Raw genomic sequence first — 25540 nt, forward strand, 5'->3', positions numbered from 1 at the left:
TGTTTTTGTTTTTGAGGTTAAAATGCATCTTTTTTTTTTTTAATTGTACTTTAGATTCTGGCATGTGCACATCATGCAAGATTGTTGCAGAGGTACATTCATGTTAAGGTGGTTTGTTGCCACCATCCCCTCTTCACCTATACCTGACATTTCTCCCCATGTTATCCCTCCCCGACTCTTCCTCCCACTATCTTCCCGTAGCTCCCCCCAGTGGCCCTTAGTGTGTGATGCTCCCCTCTTTGTGTACAAGTGTTCTCACTGGTCAACACCCACCTATGAGTGAGAACATGCATTCATAGGTTTGGTTTTCTGTTCTTGTGTCAGTTTGCTGAGAATGATGGTTTCCAGGTTCATCCATGTCCCTACAAAGGACACAAACTCATCGTTTTTTATGGCTGCATAGTATTCCATGGTGTGCCACATTTTCTTTGTCTAGTCTATAATTGATGGGCATTTGGGTTGGTTCCAGGTCTTTGCTATTGTAAACAGTGCTGTGATGAACATGCGTCTGCATGTATCTAGAATGAGTTATAGTCCTTTGGGTATATACCCAGAATGGGATTGCTGGGTCAAATGGAATTTCTATTTCTAGATCCTTGAGGAATTGCCACAGTTTTCCACAATGGTTGAACTTTACACTCCCACCAACAATGTAAAAGTGATCCTATTTCTCCACATCCTCTCCAGCATCTCTTGTCTCCAGATTTTTTAATGATTGCCATTCTAACTGGCATGAGATGGTATCTCAATGTAGTTTTGATTTGCATTTCTCTAATGACCAGTGATGATGAGCATTTTTTCATGTTTCTTGGCTTCATATATGTCTTCTTTTGAAAAGTATCTGTTGATATCCTTTGCCTACTTTTGGATGGGTTTGTTTGTTTTTTCTTGTAAATCTGTTTTAGTTCTTTGTAGATTCTGGATATTAGCTCTTTGTCGGATAGGTAGATGGCAAAAATTTTTTCCCATTCTGTTGGTTGCCAGTTCATTCTAATGATGTTTCGTTTGCTGTACAGAAGTTCCAAAATTTAATTAGATCCCATTTGTCTATTTTGGCTTTTGTTGCCACTGGTTTGGTATTTTAGTCATGAAGTCCTTGCCTACTCCTATGTCCTAAATGGTTTTGCCTAGGTTTTCTTCTAGGGTTTTTATGGTGTTAGGTCTTATGTTTAAGTCTTTAATCCATCTGGAGTTAATTTTAGTGTAAGGTGTCAGGAAGGGGTCCAGTTTCTGCTTTCTGCACATTGCTAGCCAGTTTTCCCAACACCGTTCATTAAACAGGGGATCCTTTCCCCATTGCTTGTTTTTGTCAGATTTGTCAAAGATCAGATGATTGTTGATGTATGGTGTTGCTCTGGAGGCATCTGTTCTGTTCCATTGGTCTGTGTTTCTGTTTTGATACCAGTACCGTGCTGTTTTGATTACTGTTGCCTTGTAGTATAGCTTGAAGTTTGGCAGCGTGATGCTGCCAGCTTTGTTCTTTTTGCTTAGGATTGTCTTGGCTATGCAGGCTCTTTTTTGGTTCCATATGAAGTTTAAAGTGGTTTTTTGCAGTTCTGTGAAGAAGGTCATTGATAGTTTGATGGGGATAGCATTAAATCTATAAATTACTTTGGGCAGTATGGCCATTTTCACAATATTGATTCTTTCTAACCGTGAGCATGGAATGTTTCTTCATTTGTTTGTGTCTTCTTTTATTTCCTTGAGCAGTGGTTTGTACTCCTTGAAGAGGTCATTTACCTCCTTTGTTAGTTGTATTCCCAGGTATTTTATTCTCTTTGTAGCAATTGTGAATGGGAGTTTGCTCTTGATTTGGCTCTCTGTTACTGGTGTACAGGAATGCTTGTGATTTCTGCACATTGATTTTGTATCCTGAGACTTTGCTGATGTTGCTTATCAGCTTGAGAAGAGTTTTGGCTGAGGCGATGAGGTCTTCTAAATATACAATCATCTCGTCTGCTAATAGAGACAGTTTGACTTCCTCCTTTCCTAATTGAATATCCTTTATTTCTGTTTCTTGCCTGATTGCTCTGGCTAAAACTTCCAATACTATAACAGTGGAGAGAGAGGGCATCCTTGTCTAGTGCCAGATTTCAAAGGGAATGCTTCCAGTTTTTGCCCATTCAGCATGATATTAGCAGTGTATTTGTCATAGTTTTTATTATTTTGTGATAGGTTCCATCAATACCTAGTTTATTGATACTTTTTAGCCTAAAGGCTGTTGAATTTTAACAGAGGCCTTCTCTGCATCTATTGAGATAATCATGTGTTTTTTGTCTTTGGTCCTATTTGTGTGGTGGATTACGTTTATGGACTTGCGTATGTTGAACCAGCCTTGCATCCCCGGGATGAAGCCTACTTGATCATGATGGATAAGCTTTTTGATGTGCTGTTGCAATCGGTTTGCCAGTATTTTTTTGAAGATTTTTGCATCTATATTTATTATGGAGATAGACCTGAAGTTTTCTTTTTTTGTTGAGTCTGTGCCATGTTTTGCTATCAGGATGAATAAAATGAGTTGGGGAGGATTTCCTCTTTTTGTATTGTTTGGAATAGTTTCAGAATGATTGGTACCAGCTCCTCTTTGTGTATCTGGTAGAATTCGCCTGTGAACTCGTCTGCACCTGGACTTTTTTTGGTTGGTAGGCTGTTAATTGCTGCCTCAACATTAGCCCTTGTTATTGGTCTATTCAGGGTTTCAACTTCTTCCTGGTTTAGTTTTGTTAGGGTGCAAGTGTCCATGAATTTATCCATTTCTTCCAGGTTTACTGCTTTATGTATACAGAGTTGTTTGTAGTAATCTCTGATGGTAGTTTGTACTTCTGTGGGATTGGTGGTGATATTCCTTTTATCATTTTTTATTACATCTATTTGATTCTTCTTGCTTTTTTTTTTTTTAATCTGGCTAGCGGTGTGTCTATTTTGTTGATCTTTTCGAAAAACCAGCTCCTAGATTTATTGATTTTTTTTTTTGAAGGGTGTTTTGTGTCTGCATCTCCTTCATTTCTGCTCTTACCTTAGTTATTTCTTGTCTTCTGCTAGGTTTTGAGTTCTTTTGATCTTGCTCCTCTAGCTCTTTCAATTTTGACAATAGGGTGTCAATTTTAGATCTTTCCTTGCTTCTCATATGGGCATTTATTGCTATATATTTCCCTCTAGACACTGCTTTAAATGTGTCCCAGAGATTCTGGTATGTTGTGTCTTCATTCTCGTTGGTTTCGAAGAACATCTTTATTTCTGCCTTCATTTCATTGTTAATCCAGTCAACATTCAGGAACCAGTAGTTCAGTTTCTATGAAGTTGTGCAGTTTTGAGTTAGTTTGTATGTTGTGTATTCATTCTCATTGGTTTTGAAGAACATCTTTATTTCTGCCTTTATTTCATTGTTAATCCAGTCAACATTCAGGAGTCAGTAGTTCAGTTTCTATGAAGTTTCTATGAGTTAGTTTTTTAATCCTGAGATTTAATTTGATTGTACTGTGGTCTCAGAAACTGTTTGCTATGATTTCCGTTTTTTTGCATTTGCCAAGGAGTGATTTACTTCCCATTATGTGGTCAATTTTACAGTAAGTGTCATGTGGTGCTGAGAAGAATGTATATTATGTGGCTGTGGGGTGGGGAGTTCGTAGATGTCTGTTAGGTCTGCTTGTTTCAGTTCTGCATTCAAGTCCTGTATATCTTATTGATTTTCCGTCTCATTGATCTGTCTAATATTGACAGTGGAGTGTTAAAACCTCCCACTGTTGTGTGGGAATCTAAGTCTCTTTGCAAGTTCTTGTAAGAACTTGCTTTATGTATCTGGGCCTCTTGTATTGGGTGCATATATATTTAGGATAGGTAGCTCTTCTTGTTATATTGCTCCCTTCACCATTACGTAGTGTCCTTCTTTGCCTCTTCTGATCTTTGTTGGTTGAAAGTCTATTTTATCAGAGACTAAAATTGCAGCTCCTGCTTTTTTTTTTTTTGCTCTCCATTTGCTTGGTAGATCTTCTTCCATTCCTCTATTTTAAGTCTATGTGTGTCTTTGCGTGTGAGATGGGTCTCCTGAATACAGCACACCGATGGGTTTTGACTTTTTACCCAGTTTGCCAGTCTGTGTCTTTTGATTGCGGCATTTAGGCCATTTACATTTAACATTAATATTGTTATGTGTGAATTTGATCCTGCCATTTTGTTACTGCACACTTTCAGCCATCTTCCCCCTGTTTTTAAAATGCATCGATTTTTATGCTGAGAGTTTGTGAGAGTTAGTAGCAAGTATTCTGTGCTGATTTTGCTAGAATTCAAAAATACCTTACAGGATAATTGTGTCTGTCTTTGAGAAGATAACATTAACTTTTTTTTTTTTTTTTTTTTTTTTTGAGACGGAGTTTCGCTCTTGTTTCCCAGGCTGGAGTGCAATGGCGCAATCTCGGCTCACCGCAACCTCCGCCCCCTGGGTTCAGGCAATTCTCCTGCCTCAGCCTCCTGAGTAGCTGGGATTACAGGCACGCACCACCGTGCCCAGCTAATTTTTTGTAATTTTTAGTAGAGATGGGGTTTCACCATGTTGACCAGGATGGTCTCGATCTGTTGACCTCGTGATCCACCCGCCTTGGCCTCCCAAAGTGCTGGGATTACAGGCTTGAGCCACCGCGCCCGGCCAACATTAACTTTTATATGTTACATTGACAATTTGAATTCATTCTTTTATTACAAGTGTAAGATAAGGTTTTCTTCCTAGGATACTCTCTGAGGCACTTTTGAAAATACGTGTGTCCAAAGACAGAAAACTTTGGATAGCAAGAACCCCCTTGATATTGTTCTGGAGATGATTGGATTGCCTGTTGATTATTATGGCTCTTCACTGTAAATTAAGTTTCATTTACAGTTCCCTTGAAATTCTGCAGAGGCTGGTATCTATATCTGTGTTAGCTGCTGCTCCTTTTATCCTTGCATTCCTCTGGCTATCTCATTCTTCTTAAAGATGAGAGGAAATGAAGGGAATATTGCTGGCTTAAAATAAATGTGGTCAGATTTTATGGCAGAGAAGATTGTATTTCACAGTGTAATTTCACAGTGAAACATATATAATACAAAATTAGTTTTGTTTTTCCAGCCCTTCGTTACAGACTATCTGAAGGTAGTACTATGTGTCTTTTTTCAAAAACTTTTTATCTGAATACAAAAATTATATATATATATATCTGTTGTAGACAGTTTGGAAAGAGTGAAAAATATAAAGAAGAAAATAAAAATAATCCCCTGTAATTCTAGTATCTAATGATAATCACTGTAAACATTTTGGTATATAGTACATTTTTTAGTCATTAGTATAAGTTGATTTGTTGTGTTTTTAATAGTGGTGTAACTTAATTCATTTGTAACCTACAAATGTTCATATACAAATGTTATTTTTAGATTTAAATATCCTTCTGTAGCATAATTTTTATCTTTTAATTTTATCTTATTCATTTATTTGTATAAATACAAATAAATGCAGGTGCAGATACAATTTTATTCCATGCATGGATTTCATAGTGGGAAGTCAGGGCTTTTAGGATATCTATCACCTGAATAACATACATTGTACCCATTAGGTAGTTTCTCCTCATTCACCTCCCTCCCACCCTCTCACCCTTCTGAATCTCCATTGTCATCAGGTTCATGTGAACACATTATTTAGCTCCCACTTATAAGTGAGAACATATAGTATTATTTTTAATACCTGCATTATTCTGTTGTGTGGATGTATTGTAACTTGTTTAACGAGTTTCTTATTGAAAGACATTAGCTTGTTTCAGGTTTTCCCTTAACCAATCATAGACTTCATGATAGGCAAATCTATGAATATTTTTCACAAAACTTTTAAGAAAATGCATAGATATTTATAACTGCAAATCTCAAGAAAGAAAAGTTAAGTAATTACGTAGTATTGCATAATAAACCAGTGGCCTCATGTTAATTCTTAATTCATTGTTTACTTCACATTTATTTTGGTACTTTAAATGTTAATATATTTGGGTTCTTTAGTTTGAGCTATTAATATAAATGATTTAGTTTTAACATAAGGCAATTTGGAAACTATATTTTTGAGATTGTACATCGAATGTTTACTTCACATGTCATGTTGACCTTTTAGTCCATTTTTCATGATCTTAAATTTCTTTTTCTAACTATTGTTCTTTTCATGAGGATTAATATTTGTTTTCTATTTATTCATTTATTTGAGATGGAGTCTTGTTCTGTTGCCCAGACTGGAGTGCCGTAGCGTGATCTCGGCTCACTGCAACCTCTGCCTTTCAGGTTCAAGCAATTCTCTTGCCTCAGCCTACCGAGTGGGGATTACTAGCACACACCACCATGCTGGCTAACTTTTTTTTTTTTTTTTAGTAGAGATGGGGGTTCACTGTGTTGCCCAGGCTGGTGGCGACCTCCTGAGCTCAGTCAGTCTGCCCGCCACGGCCTCCCAAAGTGCTGGGATTATGGGCGTGAGCCACCGCGACTGGCCTTGCTTTCTTTTTAAAAACCCAAATGATTGAGTAATATACAGAATGTTGATTATATGGGTTAAGCATTTTATTAGTAATATGTATTTGTATGTCCCATATTAATCTTATAAGATTTTCTTCACAAGTCTACAGTTCTTCCTGGTATATATTTGTAGTTATTTAGGATTGGTTGATTAATGTATTACGTAGTTCATTATACTATAGAACTTAATACATTCCTTAGAACATATTCTCTGCAGGCTCTATTGAATACACCAGTACCATATTAAATTTTGAATTTTCTGTACTTGTGTCAGAATTGGATATGACCATAAGATTTAAAAAATATGGAGATGGGAAATACTGGCCTTTCTAATCATCTACCAAAATCAGTTCATGTGACCACTGTTGTGATACCTTCCTTCCCTTGACATTACTTTCCACTCTTCTATCCCTACCTAAGTGAAAATTAATCTGCTCTGTGGTATTTTATATATACTTCTATCAGAATATTCACCAGACTTCCTTACATCATAATTGAGTGTGCAAGTGACCATTTCCTCCACAAATCATAGGTTCCCCAGATAATGGAATTTTGTTTTGTTCATGTTCGTATCTACCTACTTATATTTTGCAAGAAGGTGGGCCAGATACTTGGGGTTCAGATATTTTGGTATTCAGTAAATATTCATTGAGTTAAATTGAATAAAAATGTAGACTTGGTGTCTTGATTACTAACAAAACTATTTTATAAGCAAGGTTTATTAATAATTCAAATTATAGGGTAGGTATGGTGGCTCATGCCTGTAATCCCAACACTTTAAAGGCTAGGGTGGGCGGATCCCTTGAGTCCAGGAGTTTGAGACCAGTCTGGGCCACATGACAAAACCCCATCTCTACAAGTAAAGTACAAAAACTAGCCAGGTGTGTTGACACACGTCTGTAGTCCTGGCTACTTGGGAGGCTGAGGTGAGAGGATCTCTTGTGCCCTCGAGGTCTAGGCTATAGTGAGCTTTGATTTTACCACTGCACTCTAGCCTGGGTGACAGAGCGAGACCCTATCTCAAAAAAATTTTTTTTAAAATAATTTCAAATTAAAATTTTTGGAAACAAATTTAGTATTTTTTTGAAATTGCGCAGATGTCTTAGTGTGTATCCTTTTCAACTAAGCAAACGTTTTTCTTTTAGGATTTGTACACACAGATATGACGAAAGAGTTGAAAGAAGAACATTTAAAGAAAAATATTCCTCTTGGGAGGTTTGGAGAAACTCTTGAGGTGGCACATGCGGTTGTATTTCTTTTAGAATCGCCATATGTTACAGGACATGTTCTGGTTGTGGATGGGGGATTACAACTCATGTTGTAATTTACAGATTATTCAATTATAGGGGTGGTTAGCATCAAGGGCACACTTTGGCTACTGATTAGATAATTATATGTACGTGGATAGCATTTGCTAATCAAACCTGCTGATGCTACAAAAGTCAATTTCTGTCTTTATAAAAATATATCTGAAAAGAACAATGTGTGACAAATTATGGTTTTTTTTTTTTGTCTAAGTTTCAGCAGTGTTGTTTTGTTTAAAAAGCCTTCATGATATACAATTCACATACCATATAAATCACACGTTTAGAATATATAATTCAGTGGTTTTTAACATATTTAAATATATGTGCAACCATCCCCCCAGACAAATTGTGGTTTCTAAAAGGGTATGTATCACTTATCTTTGGTTGCCTTGTAGACTGTAGCAATCTTAGTGTATAGACATTTTGCAAGTCATACAAACAAGTATTGATTTATGTATTTTGCCTCAAAAGTGAAAAATTGTATTGTCTAATTATGATGAATTATTTTATTGTAACAAGCTGAATTTTCTAAAAGTTAACCTTGTGGGTTATTGCCAAAATAAGAGTATTTAGAGGACAGTGACTAGTTGTCAGTACTTTGGCAAGCCCACTAAAGATAAATATGTTCCTTTTGCATGTGCTTGGGTGATCAGTTTTTATATGGGTTGCAAAACATAGTATTTATGAAATAAAGACATAAATTCAGAATTGATTTCTTTGGGTGGTATTTCTCTTGATTGAGCAGCTGGACAAAGTAATCTACAAATTTAAATGTGGTGCATTTGACCCATTCTTGAGAAATTCTCATAAGCAATGAGGATTAACCCTTAGCTTAAGGTTTTTAATATCTGATACAGTAGCGAGCTACATAGATCTCATGAACTTATGATGTGTTTTTTATTCACAAAAACTTAGGATAGTGAGTTGTTAATATTTAAAAACAGAAGAAATGTAACGTTAAAAAAATTAGGAGTATTTTGCATTAGTGATTATAATGATTCTTACCCCAAAATTCTAGAAATAAACAAATTCTGTATGAATAACCATAAATTATAAATAAATATGCAATGACAATAAATGTCTTTACAAGAAACAGTTAAAGCACTGGTCTTAAGTGAGAATATTTGCCTGGGAGTAGAGATAAAGACACAAACTGAATATAAAATATCAGGCAATGATTATTTTGCATTGAACTCTTTTATGGGGAATAATAGTATATTTTTAGTGTCACTCCATTCATGTTGATTTTGAGCTGACAATTACTTTGTGTAATCAGAGATTTAATTTTATTTTGAAAGTCAGTGTAAAATTATGAATAGGATATACTAATAAATACAAAGTAATGTAAGTCAAAGCCATGTTCTAAATCAGGATTCTGGGTTCCTTAAAAATTATTTTAAATTCATCTCTGAAATAGTTTACTGAATCTGCTCAGGATATGAGAAAGTCAATTGAGTAAAGTTAGTATCATTACACAAATTGTCTATTAAATGCAAGATACGGTGATATACAGAATTTATCAGGCATTACCAAGTCTGGGCACATACAGGAAATGCAGCACTCAGGATGGTTTCAAATGTAGTAGCTGATGCTTCTCATGTAGGAGAGCTTATTTAGATGAAGTAAATAGTTTGTCTAACGCTGTCTTACCTACTGGCCTTGGCTACCTGTACTCCATTATGCAGCCCATTCAGGCTTGAGTTTTCTTCTCTGGACACCTCATGCTCTGAAATCACCAGTAAGGCCGATTCAGTTGGTGATTTGGGTAGAAAGCAGTGTGTTTTGCTGACATTAAGATGTAGGTTATAGATAGGTTTAGCCTTTAAGTATATGTTTTTATACTTTAAAATAAGAAGTATAACCTTTTAAGCTATTCCACCTCCTCTCCCAGCCTACCTCAAAGCGGTGGAATATATAGAGAGATCTTGAAATGGGTAAGATAAACCCTCACTGCTCTACTCCAGGTGAATCTACCCACTTCCACTGATGTAGTAGAATTTGTAATTTAATACTTACATTCTATTTCTGAAATCAGTTGTGAACTGTTGCCTTATGTTCAGAGGTTCAAGAACCTCAATGAATTCATTTTTAAAAATCTGCTATTATGAGAAGCACTGAATGAATTCTTTTTTTTTTTGGGACAGAGTTTCGCTCTTGTTACCCAGGCTGGAGTGCAATGGCGCAATCTCGGCTCACTGCAACCCCCCCTCCTGGGTTCAGGCAATTCTCCTGCCTCAGCTTCCCTAGTAGCTGGGATTACAGGCACGCGCCACCATGCCCAGCTAATTTTTTGTATTTTTAGTAGAGACAAGGTTTCACCGCATTGACCAGGATAGTCTCGATATCTTGACCTCGTGATCCACCCACTTCAGCCTCCCAAAGTGCTGGGATTACAGGCTTGAGCCACCGCGCCTGGCCTTAATTCTTAACAAGAAGACACATCTGTAACTGTTTGCTGACTCTATGAGCTCTTAAAGGTTCTCTGCTGGAGAAGCTGGGGAGAAGGCGTGGGAGGAAGATGGGCTCGGTGGAGAAGGGGGCCGCCACCTCCGTCTCCAACCCGTGGGGGCGGCCATCCCGGCGGCTGCCGAAGCTGCAGCGCAACTGTCGAGGCGGCCAGGGCCGAGGTGTGGAGAAGCCCCTGCACCTGGCAGCGCTAATTGTGGCCCGGGAGGCAGCATAGGCATCCCCCTGAAGAACATTAAGCGCCTGGCGGAGGTCCCGCTCATTGGCTGGGTCCTGCGTGTGGCCCTGGACTCAGGGGCCTTCCAGAGTGTATGGGTTTCGACAGACCATGATGGAATTGAGAATGTGGCCAAACAATTCGGTGCATAAATTCATTGAAGAAGTTCTGAAGTTTCAAAAGATAGCTCTACCTCACTAGATGCCATCATAGAATTTCTTAATTATCATAATGAGGTTGACATTGTAGGAATTATTCAAGCTACTTCTCCATGTTTACATCCTACTGATCTTCAAAAAGTTGCAGAAATAATTCGAGAAGAAGGATATGATTCTGTTTTCTCTGTTGTGAGACGCCATCAGTTTCGATGGAGTGAAATTCAGAAAGGAGTTCGTGAAGTGACCGAACCTCTGAATTTGAATCCAGCTAAACGGCCTTGTCGACAAGACTGGGATGGAGAATTATATGAAAATGGCTCATTTTATTTTGCTAAAAGACATTTGAAAAAGATGGGTTACTTACAGGGTGGGAAAATGGCTTACCATGAAATGCGAGCTGAGCATAGTGTGTATATAGATGTGGATATTGATTGGCCTATTGCAGAGCAAAGAGTATTAAGATATGGCTATTTTGGCAAAGAGAAGCTTAAGGAAATAAAACTTTCGGTTTGCAGTATTGACGGATGTCTCACCAATGGCCATATTTATGTATCAGGAGACCAAAAAGAAATAATATCTTATGATGTAAAAGATGCTATTGGGATAAGTTTATTAAAAGTGGTATTAAAGAAAAGTGGTATTGAAAGGTCCTGTTCAAAGCAGACGCTCTCTTCTTTAGAACTGGATTGCAAAATGGAAGTCAGTGTATTAGCCAAGCTAGCAGTTGTAGATGAATGGAGAAAAGAAATGGGCCTGTGCTGGAAAGAAGTGGCATATCTTGGCAATGAAGTGTCTGATGAAGAGTGCTTGAAGAGAGTGGGCCTAAGTAGCACTCCTGCTGATGCCTGTTCCACTGCCCAGAAGGCTGTTGGATACATTTGCAAATGTAATGGTGGCCGTGGTGCCATCCAAGAATTTGCAGAGCACATTTTTCCTACTAATGGAAAAGGTTAATAATTCATGCCAAAAATAGAAATTAGTGTAATATTGAGAAAAAAATGATACTGCCTTCAGCCAGTTTGCTTTTATTTTTGATTAAGTAAAATTCCATGTTGTAATGTTATGGAGAGTCTGATTTTGTTTGTGATATATATATTGTGCTCTACTTTTCTCTTTATGCAAGATAATTATTTCGAGACTGATTATAGTCTTTCTCAGATTTTTAGTAAATGCAAGTAAGAAACATCATCAAAATTCATTTTGTATTGTACCCTGTAAAACTGTGTGTGTGCTTTCAGAGATGTTGGGATTTTATTTATCTGGGAACAATGTGTATGGTAATACATGCCCTCCTATTAATAAAATTACATTTCACAAAATTAAAAAAAAGGTTCTCTGCTTAGCATTAACAAAATAAGGTTTATAGGTCAAGCCAATGTATTAATTTTTTGCATAGAGTCTTTAAAATTTGTTCTCTTTTTCATACTTTATTTATATTCAATTTATGGTTTATAACTGCTTTTTAGGGAGATACTTCTATATTATCAATTCATTTGGGGAGAAATAATTATGCAAAGAGGATAATTTACATGATTTTTAAAATTCAGAATAAAGAGCAAAGACTATGCTACAGATTCAAGAGTTGTGCCTTACATTGCTGAAGCATTTTTTTCTAAAATTTCAAAAGGAATATGTGCAAATTGAGAAATCATACCACTGCCCTAACTTGATAAACATACTGTTCTTAAAGTATGTAATGATTTTAAACTTTCCGATGTTAATTTTTTCTTTCTCTCCAACTAGAAGAGTAGATTTAAAAAATTTGTCTTTCAATTACATTGTAAAGTTTCTGGGGGAAGAGACTATACTGTTTACATTCATTTAGCTAATTAAATAATACAATAGATATTGAGTGCCTACTAAATATTTTGTATTTCTTTTGATACTTACACCTTGTCTACTCATCTCTTGATTATGTTGGATACATGCAGCAAAATATTCATTAGTCATTACATTGTGCCATAGTTGAGGAGATCATTGAGACTCTCAGATCTTATCTTGGAATATTTCTTGATCACATTTCTCTGGCTTTTTATGTGACTGATGCTTGCTTTTACTTTATTTTTATTTGAGACGGAGTTTCTCTCTTGTTACCCAGTCTGGAGTGCAATGGCGCGATCTCGGCTCACCGCAACCTCCGCCTCCTGGGTTCAGGCAATTCTCCTGCCTCAGCCTCCTGAGTAGCTGGGATTACAGGCACGCGCCACCGTGCCCAGCTAATTTTTTGTATTTTTAGTAGAGACGGGGTTTCACCATCTTGACCAGGATGGTCTCGATCTCTTGACCTTGTGATCCACCCGCCTCAGCCTCCCAAAGTGCTGGGATTACAGGCTTGAGCCACCACGCCCGGCTGCTTGCTTTTACTTTATAACTAAATTTGCAAAGTGAATCAACTGTTTTCTGTTAGGCAGTGTGCTTTCAGTTTGAGTAATTATTAATACCAGCAATTTAGTTAGAAACCTTTGGCCTAATAATCCAATTGGAGATGGTATCAGTATTACCTGGAGAATGTTTTTTAAAAGAAATTTCAAACATGTCAGGAGCGTGCTTCCTGGAAATTTTAATAAGTGGTAAGCAGGGTGAGGGAAATGTGGAGATACATTTAAGACAAGTTTTTATTTATTAAATTAATTAATTAATTTTGAGATAGGGTTTTACTGTATTGCCCAGGCTGGAGTGCAGTGGCGTGATCTCCACCTCCTGGGCTCCAGTGATCCACCTGCCTTAGCCTCCCAAGTAGCTGAGACTTACAGGTATTAATCATACCTGCCTAATTATAAATATATATATATATATATGTATACATATATATTTGTAGAGACAAGGTCTCACTGTGTTGCTCAGGCTGGTCTAGAACTCCTGGCCTCAAGTGGTCCTCTTGCCTTTGCCTCTGAAAGTGCTGGATTACAGGTGTGAGTCACTGTGCCTAGCCAGGAAAAATTTTTAATGATTCAGCTTGTTCATTCATTCATGAAATATTTATTTATACTGCATGTGCAACACTGCTAGTCATAGGAGGTAGAATGGTGAGAAAAAAACAACAAAGAAATGAACTCTTAAATTTCTGGAGCTTACAGAGTAATAGGGTATGGCGGGGCTGGGGTCAAGCAGACTTGATCACACACACATAAAATTGCAACCAAAATATACATTACAAAAATGAGAACCTCTTGTTCTATTAAGTAGGGGAATTTGACCTATTCCGGAAGGTCAGGAATGGCTTCTCTGAGGCAAGGATTGTTAAACTAAAGTTGGTACAGTTGGCCCTCAGTATTTTTGGGGATTGGTTCCAGGATTTCTTAGGATATCAAAATCTGCAGATGCTCAATTCCCTTACATAAAATGATGTAGTATTTACATATAGCTTATGCTTTAAATCATCTGTAGATTACTTATAATGTCTAATGCAATGAAAATAGCTGTTACATTGTGTTTTATTTGCCTTATTTTTAATTATTTTTCCACCCGGTATTTTTTTTTTCTTTCCAACTTTTATTTTAGATTTAAGGGGTGCATATGCATGTTTGTTATATGGCTAGACTACATGTCATGGGTTTGGCGTACAGATAATTTTGTCACCGAGGTCATCAGCATAATACCTAATAGGTAGTTTTTAATCTTCTCCCTTCTCCCACCTTCCACTTTCAAGTAGCTTCTGGTGTGTATTCCCTTTTTTTGTGTCCATGTATACTCAGTATTTAGCTCCCACTTGCTGTAAATGAATTAATGCAGGAACAGAAAACCAAATGCCACGTTTTTACATGTGGTATTAATATACTTAAGATAATGGCCTCAGCTCCATTCATGTTACAAAGGCCATGATCTAATTTTGTTTTTGTAGCTGTGTAGAATTCTGGGGTGTATATACACCACATTTTCTTTATCCAGTCCCCCACTGATGGGCATCTAGGTTGGTTCTGTGTGTTTGCTGTTGCGAACAGTGCTGCAGTGAGAGCATGAGTCTTCATGGTAGAATGATTTATGTTCCTTTGGGAATATATGCAGTAGTGGGATTGGTGGGTTAAATCGTAGTTCCATTTTAAGTTCTTTGAGAAATCTCCAGACTGTTTTCCACAGTGACCTAATTTATATCCCACCAGCAGTGTATAAACGTTTTCTTTCCTCTACAACCACCGGCATTTGTTGTTTTCTGACTTTTTAATGATAGCCAATCTGAGTGGTATGAGATGCTATCTCATGGTGGTTTTTATTTGCGTTTTCCTAATGTTTAGTGATAGCATTTTTTCATATGCTTGTTGGCTGCATGTGTGTCTTCTTTTGAGAAATGTCTGTTCATGTCCTTTGCCCATGTTTTAATGTCATTGTTTTTTGCTTGTTGATTTGATTCTGGATATTAGAACTTTGTTGGATGCATAGTTTGCAAATATATTCTCCCATTTTGTAGAAACTCTGTTGATAGTTTCTTTTGCTATGCAGAAACTCTTTAATTATGTCCCACTTGCCATTTTTTGTTTGTTTGTTTATTGCATTGGCTTTTGAAATCTTCATCATGAAGTTTTTACCTGGGCCCATGTCTGGAATGGTATTTCTTAGGTTTTCTTCTAGGGTTTTTGTAGCTTTATGTTTTATGTTTTAAGTCTTTAACCCATCTTGAGTTGATTTTTGTATATCGTGAAAGGCAGGGGTTCAGTTTCAATTTTCTGTATATGGCTAGTCAGTTATCCCAGACTATTTTTTGAATAGGAAGTCCTTTCCTCATTGCTTATTTTTCTTGACTTTGTTGAAGATTTGATAGTTTTAGGTGTATGGTTTTATTTCTGGGTTCTCCAACCTGTTCCATTGGTTGGTCTCTCTGTTTACAATTGTGCCAGTACAATGCTGTTTTAGTTACTGTAGCCTTGTAGTATATTTTGAAGTTGTGTAGTGTGATGCCTCCAGTTGTGTTCTCTTTGCTTAGGATTGATGTTGGTATGACTCTTTGGGCCCTTTTTTGGTTCCAACTGAATTTTAGAATTTTTTTTTTTGTAATTCTGTTAAAAACGTCATTGGCAGTTTGATAGGAATAGCATTGAATCTGTAAATTGCTTTGGGCAATATGGCCATGTTAACAATATTGATTATTCCTATTCATGAGCATAAAATGTTGTTTTTCATTTGTTTGTATTGCTTCTGATTTCTTTCAGCAGTGTGTGATAATTCTCTTTGTAGAGTTGTTTTACCTCTCTGGTTAGCTGTATTGCTATTTTATTTTTGTGGCTATTGTGAATGGAATTGCATTCTTTATTTGGCTGTCAGCTTGGATGTTCTTTGTATAGAGAAATGCTACTGATTTTTGTACACTGATTTTGTATCCTGAAACTTTCCTGAAGTTGTTTATCATATCTAGGAACCTTTGGGCATAGACATAGGGTTTTCTAGTATAGCATCACATCGTTTGTGAAGAGAGATAGTTTTCCTTCCCCTCTTCTTATTTGGCTATATTTTGTTTCTTCCTCTTGCCTGATTGCTCTGGCTAGGACTTCTAATATTATGTTTAATAGGAGTGGTGAGAATGAACATCTTTGTCTTGTTGCAGTTCTCAAAGAGAATGCATCCAGCTTTTGCCTATTCAGTATGATGTTGGTTATGGGTTTATTTAGATGGCTCTTACTATTTTGAGGTGTATACCCTCAATGCTTAGTTTGTTGAGAGTTTTTAAGAGGAGAGATGTTGAATTTTACCTAATTTTACCTTTTTCTATGTCTACTGTGATGATTATGTGTTTTTTGTTTTTAGCTCTGTTCATGTGATAGTCACATTTATTGATTTGTATATGTTGAATCAACCTTGATCCCAGGAATAAAGCCTACTTGATATGGTGGATTAGCTTTTTGATGTGCTGCTAGATTTGGTTTGCCAGTATTTTGCTGAGGATTTTTGCACCTATGTTCATCAGAGATACTGGCCTGAAGTTGTCTTTTTTCATTATGTCTCTGCTAGGTTTTGATATCAGAATGATGTTGGCCTCATAGAATGAGTTAAGAAGAAGTCCCTCCATGACTTTTTGGAATAGTTTCAGTAGAATTGGACTAGCTCTTTTTTTTTTTTTCCTTTACGTCTGGTAGAATTCAGCTGTGAAACTTCCTTGTCCAGGACTTTTTCTAGCTGATAGGTTTTTTTTTTCTTTCTTGAGACCGAATCTTGCTCTGTCACCCAAGTTGGAGTGCAATGGCACAATCTTGGCCTGCTGCAACCTCCACTTCCCTGGTTCAAGCAGTTCCCCTGCCTTAGCCTCCTGAGTAGCTGGAATTATAGGCATACCCCACCACGCCTAATTTTTTTTTAAATAGATTTTTAGTAGAGATGTGGTTTCACCATGTTGGCCAGAATTGTCTTGAACTCCTGACCTCAGGCAATCTGCCTGCCTTGGCCTCCCAAAGTGCTGGGGTTACAAGTGTGAGCCACTATGCCTGGCCCTGGCTGGTGGGATTTTTATTACTGATTTGCTCACTCTTTGTTATTGGTCTGTTCAGAGTGTCAATTTCATCATGCCTCTCAGTCTTGGGAGATTGTGTGTTTAAGAATTTATCCGTTTCTTCTAGGTTTCCCAGTTTGTATGCATAGAGATATTTTCAATAGTCTCTGAGGATTTAAAAAAATATATCTGTGGGGTTGGTGGTAATGTCCCCTTTGTCATTTCTGGTTGTGTGGCTCTTTTCCCTTTTTTGTGTGTGTTTTATTTTATTTCGCCATAGAGTCTCACTCTGTCATCCAGGCTGGAGTACAGTGGCTTGATCTCAGCTCACTGCAACCTCTGCCTCCCAATTTCAAATGATTCTTGGGTCACTGCAACCTCTGCCTCCCAAGTTCAAGTGATTCTCCTGCCTCAGCCTCCTGAGTAGCTGGGATTACAGGTGCATACCACCATGCCCAGCTAATTTTTTGTGTTTTTAGTAGAGATGGGGTTTCACTGTGTTAACCAGGGTGGTCTTGATCTCCTGACCTCATGATCCACTTGCTTTGGCCTCCCAAAGTGCTGGGATTACAAGTGTGAATCACCACGCCTGGCCAGATCTTTTCCCTTAAAAAAAAAAATAGCAGTTCATCAGTCTTATTTATTCAGTCAAAGAAACAACTTTTGGTTTTGTTAATATTTTGTATGACTTTTCTCATCTGTTTCAGTTCAGCTCTGATTTGGGTTGTTTCTTTTCTTATGCTAGCTTTGAAGTTGGTTTGTTTTTCAAGTTACCTAGGTCAGATGTTAGGTTGTTAATTTGAGATCTTTCTAACTTTTTGATGTGGGCATTTAGTGCTATAAACTTTGCTTTTGACATTGCTTTAGCTGTGTCCCAAATATTTTCATATATTGCATCTTTGTTTTAATTAGTTTCAAATAATTTCTCGATTTCTGTCTTAACTTCATTGTTTACCCAAAAGTCATTCAGGAGTAGATTGTTTAATGCCCATTTAATTGTATGTTTTGAGAGATCTTGTTGGTATTGATTTCTATTTTTACTGTGCTGTGGTACAAGAGTGTGGTTGGTAGGATTTTGGTTTTTTGAATTTATTGAGAATTGCTTTATGGCTGAGTGTGTAGTCAGTTTTACAGTATGTTCCTTGGGCAGATGAGAATAATGTATTTTCTGTTGTTTTTGAGTGCAGTGTTCTGTAGATGTCTGTTAGGTTCATTTGGTCATCCAGTTTAGACCTGAATATGTTTGTTAGTATTCTGCCTCAGTGATTTGTCCAGTACTGTCAGTGGGATGTTGAAGTTTCCCACTATTAGTGTGGTTATCTACATCTCTTTGTAAGTCTGTATGAACTTGTTTTATGAATCTGGGTTCCCCAGTGTTGAGTACATGTATATATATTTAGGATAGTTAAGTCTTGTTGCTGAATTGAGCCTTTTTATTATTATGTGATACCTTTCTTTGTCCTTTTGGATCATTGTTGGTTTAAAGTTGGTTTTGTCTGAAATAAGAATAGCAACTCCTGCTCTTTTTTGTTTCCCGTTTGCTTGATTGATCTTCCTCCATCTCTTAGTTTTGAGCATATGGGTGTCCTTCCATGTGAGATGGTCTCTTGAAGACAGCATACTGTTGGCTCTTGCTTCTTTATCCAGTTTGCCATGCTCTGCCTTCTAAGAGGGGCATTTAAACTGTTTGCTTTCAAGATTAATATTGGTAAGTGTGGATTTGATCCTGTCATCATGTTTTTAGCTGGTTGTTATGTACACTTGATTGTATTAATATATTTGCTTTATAGAGTTAATAGTACTGTGTACTTGAGTGTGTTTTTGTGGTGGTCAGTAGCGGTCTTTCACTTTCATATTTAGTGCTCACTTATGTACCTCTTGTAAGGCATACTTGGTGGTAACAAATGTCCTTAGCGTTTGCTTGTCTGAAAAGGATTTTATTTTTTCTTCACTTAGGAAGCTTAGTTTGGCTGCATATGAAATTCTTGATTGGAATTTTTCTTTAAAGATGCTGAATATACTTTGGGAGGCCAAGGCGGGTGGATCACGAGGTCAAGAGATTGAGACCATCCTGGTCAACATGGTGAAACCCCATCTCTACTAAAAATGCAAAAAATTAGCTGGGCACGGTGGCACGTGCCTATAATTCCAGCTGCTCAGGAGGCTGAGGCAGGAGAATTGCTTGAACCCAGGAGGCGGAAGTTGCGGTGAGCTGAGATCGCACCATTGCACTCCAGCCTGGGTAACAGCAGCGAAACTCCGTCTCAAAAAAAAAAAAAAAAAAAAAAGATGCTGAATATAAACCCCAAATCTTTTCTGGCTTGTAGGGTCTCTGCTGAAAGGTTTGCTGTTAGCCTGATGGAGTTTCCTTTGTAGGTGACCTGCCCCTCTCTTTCAGGAATGCTAATGAGTCATATATTTGGTGTGTTTACATTACATAATCCCATATTTCTTGGAGGTTTTGTTGATTTAAAAAAATTTTTTTTATTATCTTACTGAGTGAACTGTTCTTTGGACTCTGAGATTCTTCCTCAGCTTGATCTATTCTGCTATCAATACTTGTTATGAAATTCTTGTAATGAGGTTTTCAGTTCTATCAGCTCAGTTTGGTTCTTTTTTTTCTTTATTTTAATTTTGTTTTTTTGAGACAAGCTCATTCACTCTGTTGCCCAGGAGTGCAGTGGCATGATCTTGGCTCACTGCTACCTCTGCCTTCTGGGTATAAGCAGTTCTCCTCCCTCAGCTCCCAAGTAGCTGCGATTATAGGCATGTACCACCATACCTGGCTAAGTTTTGTATTTTTAGTAGAGACTGGGTTCCGCCATGTTGGCCGGGCTGGTCTGGAACTCCTGACCTCAAGCAGTACTCCCACCTTGGTCTCTCAAAGTGCTGGGATTACAGGTGTGAGCCACCATGCCTGACTTGGTTCTTTCTTAAAAATGCCTATTTTTATATTTTTATCTCCTGAATTGTTCTACTGGATTCCTTAGATTCCTTGGAATGGATTTCAGCTGTCTCCTGAATCTCAATAATCTTAATTGCCATCTAGATTCTGAATTCTGTATCTGTTATTTCAGCCATTTACTTCTGGTTAAGAGTCAATGCTGGGGAGCTAGTGTGGTCATTTGTAAGTAAGGAAACTCTCTGGCTATTAGAGTTGCCAGAGTTCTTGCACTGGCTCTTTCTCATCTCTGTGGGCACTGATGTTCCTTTAACAATGGTGTAACTTGACTATAGTCAGTTGCCTTCATTTCTGGATGTTTTCAGAGGGCCAAGTCTGTGTAGGGTCTTTATTTGTGGCTGAATTCTCTTTTCTTTTCTTTTTTTTTGAGACAGAATCTTGCTCTGTTGCTTAGGCTGGAGTGCAGTGGCATGATCTCAGCTCACCACAACCTTTGCCTCTCAGGTTCAAGTGATTCTTCTGCGTCAGCCTCCCGAGTAGCTGTGATTACAGGCATGGGCCCACCATGCCTGGCTAAGTTTTGCATTTTTAGTAGAGACAGGGTTTCACCATGGTGGCCAGGCTTGTCTTGAACTCCTGATCTCAAGTGATCTGCCTGCCTTGACCTCCCAAAGTACTGGGATTACAGGCCTGAGCCACCACATCCAGGCATGAGCCACCACATCCAGCCTATTTGTGGCTGAATTCTTGTCTGTGTTTTCATAGGCGGGTATATTAGCAAAGTATTTTTGGTGTTGAAGTTTGGGCTGCAATGTGTTTAAGCATACTGGCCAGTAGGTAGGCTTTTGCTCAGCTCCGCAGCTCCTTTGTATTTTCTTGCATTTGTAGTCATGCACCTTCTCAATGCTCTGAGGGTGTGGGCTCCTTTCCCACTTGAGTGCTACAGACCTCAGCTTGGCACTCCCTGGCTTGGCACTGCAGCCCTAGGGCAAACTCACATATTTTGTTTCCTCTCTGGCTTGGGGGCAGCAGAGGTAATGACCTTAGCAGTGTCGGTGGTAGAGGGATTTTCACATGTCTCTTTCAATTATACCCCAGAGATAAACATAGCCGCTGTCAATCGGAATAGTCATTCCAGTGTTGTGGGCCCAAGCTGGCGGGGGGGCCCTGCCTCGTGATGAACAGGGGAATTGGGGGCTCATAGGGAAGATAGACTGCGCTCTTCATAGGGAGGCTGCTGCGTGCTGGAGATGAGAGTGAGGCACTCAGGGTCTTTGTCTCTTCCCCAGTCTGAGAGTAGGCAGCAAGGGCAGTACTGCTGCAGTGGTAGAAGGGGTGTCAGCTGCCTGTGGGAGCCACGTCCCCAGGACATGCAGAGCCACTGCCAGTGGGAATATTCAGCTGTGGTGGGAGAGCTGCTCTGGGGGCCAAAGCCAGAGGCCCTACCTGGTGAAGAGTAGGCAGTGGGGGCTCACAGGGAAGAGAGACTGGTTCCTATCCCTGTGGTGGCTGCTACGTGCTAGAGGTGCCAGTGAAGCAACCAGGCTCTTTGTTCCTTCTTCAGCCCAAGGTCAGCTAGGACGGTACCGCTGAAGCTGCAATGGCAGAGGGGCTGTGGGTTGTTCCTGGGATTTCCTCACCAGATAAATACAGGGCTGCCACTGACTGATCAGGTGGGCCCATACATCTCACAGGATCAAGAAAACAATAACACAATTTAAAAAACCCAAAGTATTGAGGCTGCAACTAGCATGATGAATAGTATCTCATATCTGATAAAGCAATTCTCAACAAATTCAAAAAACCAAAATCATACCAACCACACTCTTGTACCACAGCACAGTAAAAATAGAAATCAATACCAACAAGATTGTACAATTGTATGTCTCAAAACATACAATTATGTTTATGGCCCCGTCCAGGAGGCCCCGTGCAGAGAGGAGTAACACGGACAGGGACCTGTGTGGAAAACAGCCTGGTTGCTTTTCTGTAAGGGAGCTGTGTGATGCTGGGGGCCTGTGATAGTCCTTAAGCTCTTCCTTCCATTCTGAGCCAAAGGGCAGTGGGTCAGGGGATGCAGTAGTGGCGAAAAGTGGTGGGCCTGCCTTCTGCCACTGGGAGCTCCATCCTAAGGAAGTGTGGAGCTGCAACCAGCAGAAATGGGGATGGGTTGGCTGTGCTTGGGGTAGGGAGCAGGGAGAGGAGCTTGGGGAGGGCAAGTCAGAAGGCCTTGCTCAAGGAGGAGTAACAGGAGGAGGGACCTGTTTGGAAAGTAGTCTGGCCACTTTTTCCGAAAGGCAGCTATGCTGTGCTGGAGGCTCAAGATAGTCCTTAACCTCCTTCCTCCCTCCTGATTCTGATAGCAGTCCAGGTGGGAGCTGTGCAGCAGCAGAAATGGCGGGCCTGTCTTTTACTTCTGGGAACTCTGTCCAGGGAATTGCAGAGCTGCTACCAGCTTGAGAGCTCAGGTAGGGCTGGGGTGGCTTCGCTGGGATCCCAGACCTGGGCTTTGCCAGCAGTTCATCTGCTCCTCATCACTGTGGATGCAGCCCCTCTCCTGGGGGTATGTGTGAGAACCTGGCCTCCTGTGTTGGCAGAGCTACAGCTGCTGGGGCAAGAGTGCTCAGGGTTCCAAGACCCTTGGCACTCCATTTGTGCCTGAGTGGCACACTCCGCATGCTTTCTGTGTTGGCCTGGAGGCCCCAATGGAAGAGGGTTGGGGATGCCTCCAGAGCCTGAGAATGCAAAGGTTCGTGGCAGAAGCGTGAGTTCCTGGGGGTCTCATTCACCATTTTCCTGCAGTGGGGAGCCTCCCTTGGCTCTGTGCCAGTCCCAGGTGGGCAGCTGTCCTGTCTTGCTTTTAACTGTTCTGTGTGGATTGCATTGCTTCCTTGATGAATCCCAACATGTCCTCTTGGATAAATAAAATGAATAAAACCCTCAGCAAAATCAGCATAGAAGGAACATACCTTAAGGTAGTAAAAGCCATCTATGACAAACCCACAACCAACAGGGAAATGTTAAAAGTATTTCCTTTGATTACTGGAACAAAACAAGGATGCTCACTTTGACCACTTCTATTCAACACAGTACTGGAAGTCCTAGCCAGAGCAATCAGACAAGAGGAAGAAAGAAAGTGCATCCAAATTGGTAAAGAGGAAGTCAAACTGTTGCTGTTTGCTGATGATATGATCGTATACCTAGAAAACCCTAAAGACTCATTCAGAAAGCTTCTAGATCTGATAATGAACTCAGTAAAGTTTCAGGATACAAAATCAGTGTATACAAATAAATATCACTGCCATACACCAATAGCAACCAAGCTAAGAATCAAATCAATAACTCAATCCCTTTTACAACAGCTGCAAAGAAAATAAAATACGTAGGAATATGCCTAACCAAAGAGGTAAAAGATCTCTACAAGGAAAACTATAAAACACTGCTGGAAGAAATTATAGACAACACAAACAAATGGAAACACATACCATGCTCATGGCTGAGTAGAATCAATATTGTGAAAATGACCATACTGCCAAAAGCAGTCTATAAGTTCAATGCAGTTCCCACCAAAATACCGTTACCATTCTTCACAGAACTAGAAAAAAGAATCCTAAAATTCATATGGAACCAAAAAATAGCCTTCATAGTCAAAACAAGAACAAGCAAAAAGAACAAATCTGGAGGTGTTGGGGTTTTAGGGTGCAGGGTTGTGCTTTAGCTTCCCTGAGAGGGCATTTTTCCAGGCTCTTAGTCTTTCACTCACCCAAGAATGGGAGAGGAGGCCACAGTGCAGTGGGCTCATAAAGTATAAATACTGGACTTAAAAAATTTTTGCAGAAAAGTGATTAATTTAGGCAGAGAGAGAAAAATGAGGAGAAAGAAACAGCAGAGAAAAGCCACTCTCACACTGAGTGAGAAGGGTTCCCAGATGGAGAAAACCAGAGAAGGAAGGCTCCTCTCAAACTGAGTGAGAGAATCCAGAAAGATGAAATCCAGGAGAGGAAAGACAGTTTCCACACTAGGTGGAAGGGAACACCAGAGGAGGAAATTTAGGAGAGAGAGAGAGATAGCTTCTGCTAAGGCAGTGTTCATGGAAGGGGATCCAAACATGGAGTCCAAAGTGGTGTGGAAGAAGGGGACTTTTAACCTGGGAGGAATTCCCACCTTCTCTAAGCCCCCTGGCCAATGAGAAGAGTTCCTTTAAACTTCCACTGGAATGATTGACCTTTGGTTCTTCCTGAATGTGCACAAAAATTTAAAACAAAGTTAAATCTCCTGGATGGAGAGGCATGGAAGCGGGGCATGGTGCTGGGAAGTTCTTGCCCTTGAAACTACACCCACTTGTGGACCTGGAAAGAGAACACATTCCCTCAGAGACATCACATTACTCGACTTCAAACTATACTACAAGGATATACTTAGCAAAATAGCATGGTACTGATATAAATATAGGCAGGCAGACCAATGGAATAGAATAGAGAACCCAGAAATAAAGCCAGATACCTATAGCCAATTGATCTTTGACAAAGCAAATGAAAACATTAAGTGGGGAAAGGGCACCCTATTCCGTGAGTGGTGCTGAGATAATTGGCAAGCCACATGTAGAAGAATGAAACTGGATTCTCAACTCTCACCTTTATACAAAAATCAATTCAAGATGAATCAAAGACATCTAAGACCTGCAACTATAAAAGTTCTAGAAGATAACATCAGAAAATCTCATCTAGACCTTGGCCAAGTTAAAGAGTTAATGACCAAGAACCAAAAAACAAATGCAGCAAAAACAAAGATAAATAGTTGTGACTTAGTTAAACTAAAAAGCTTCTGCACAGCAAAAGAAATAACAGCATAAACAGACAACCCACAGAGTGGGAGAAAATATTCACAAACTATCCATCTGACAAAGGACTAATATCCAGAATCTCCGAGGAACTCAAATCAGCAATAAACACCAAATAATCTTATCATATAAATGGGCCAGGTACAGTGGCTCATGCCTCTAATTCAGCACTTTGGGAGGCTGAGACAGGTGGATCACTTGAGGTTAGGAGTTGGAGACCAGCCTGGTCAACATGGTGGAAACCTAATCTCTACTGAAAATACAAATATATAAAAGCTAGGTGTAGTGGTAGGTGCCTGTAATTCCAACTACTCAGGAGGCTCAGGTGGGAGGATTGCTTGAACCCAGGAGGCGGGGGTTGCAGTGAGCCTAGATTGCACCACTGTACTCCAGCCATGTTTCAAAAAAGATAAAAAAGATATACATATGGCAAACAAACATTAAAAAATGCTCAACATCACTAATTATCAGGGAAATGCAAATCAAAACCACAATGCAATACCATCTTATTCTCACAAGAATGGCCATAATTAAAAAATCAAAAAATAATAGATGTTGGCATAGATACAGTGAAAAGGGAACAGTTTTACACTGCTGGTGGCAATTTAAACTAGTAAAACCACTATGGAAAATAGTATGGAGATTCTTTACAAAGAACTAAAAGTAGAACTACCATTTGATCTAGCAATCCAACTACTGGGTATGTACCCAGAGGAAAAGAA

The 25540-nt window shown here is 39.0% G+C and overlaps 2 protein-coding genes across 8 annotated transcripts in view; both read left to right on the forward strand.

Annotated features, from left to right (window-relative positions):
- CBR4 (carbonyl reductase 4) overlaps positions 1-25540 on the forward strand; it is a 131405-nt gene that overhangs the window by 23284 nt on the left and 82581 nt on the right. For 2 of the 7 annotated variants that reach the window (XM_002745226.6, XM_008992474.3), the window contains one exon: positions 7659-11990. The exons of the other annotated variants lie outside the window; for them this stretch is intronic. In XM_002745226.6, coding sequence (XP_002745272.2) covers positions 7659-7837 — 179 coding nt within the window. In that variant the 3' untranslated portion in view covers positions 7838-11990. Of the gene's footprint in view, positions 1-7658; positions 11991-25540 lie in introns of those variants that run through there. 7 annotated transcript variants of the gene reach the window in all.
- LOC100406904 (N-acylneuraminate cytidylyltransferase) lies at positions 10308-11721 on the forward strand. The gene is given in 3 exon segments (XM_008992473.5): positions 10308-10486; positions 10489-11591; positions 11593-11721. Coding segments are annotated over 3 exon segments (1293 nt in total). The 5' UTR covers positions 10308-10338; the 3' UTR covers positions 11635-11721.

This window comes from Callithrix jacchus, chromosome 3 (assembly GCF_049354715.1).
Source record: "Callithrix jacchus isolate 240 chromosome 3, calJac240_pri, whole genome shotgun sequence".
Lineage (NCBI taxonomy): Eukaryota > Metazoa > Chordata > Mammalia > Primates > Cebidae > Callithrix > Callithrix jacchus.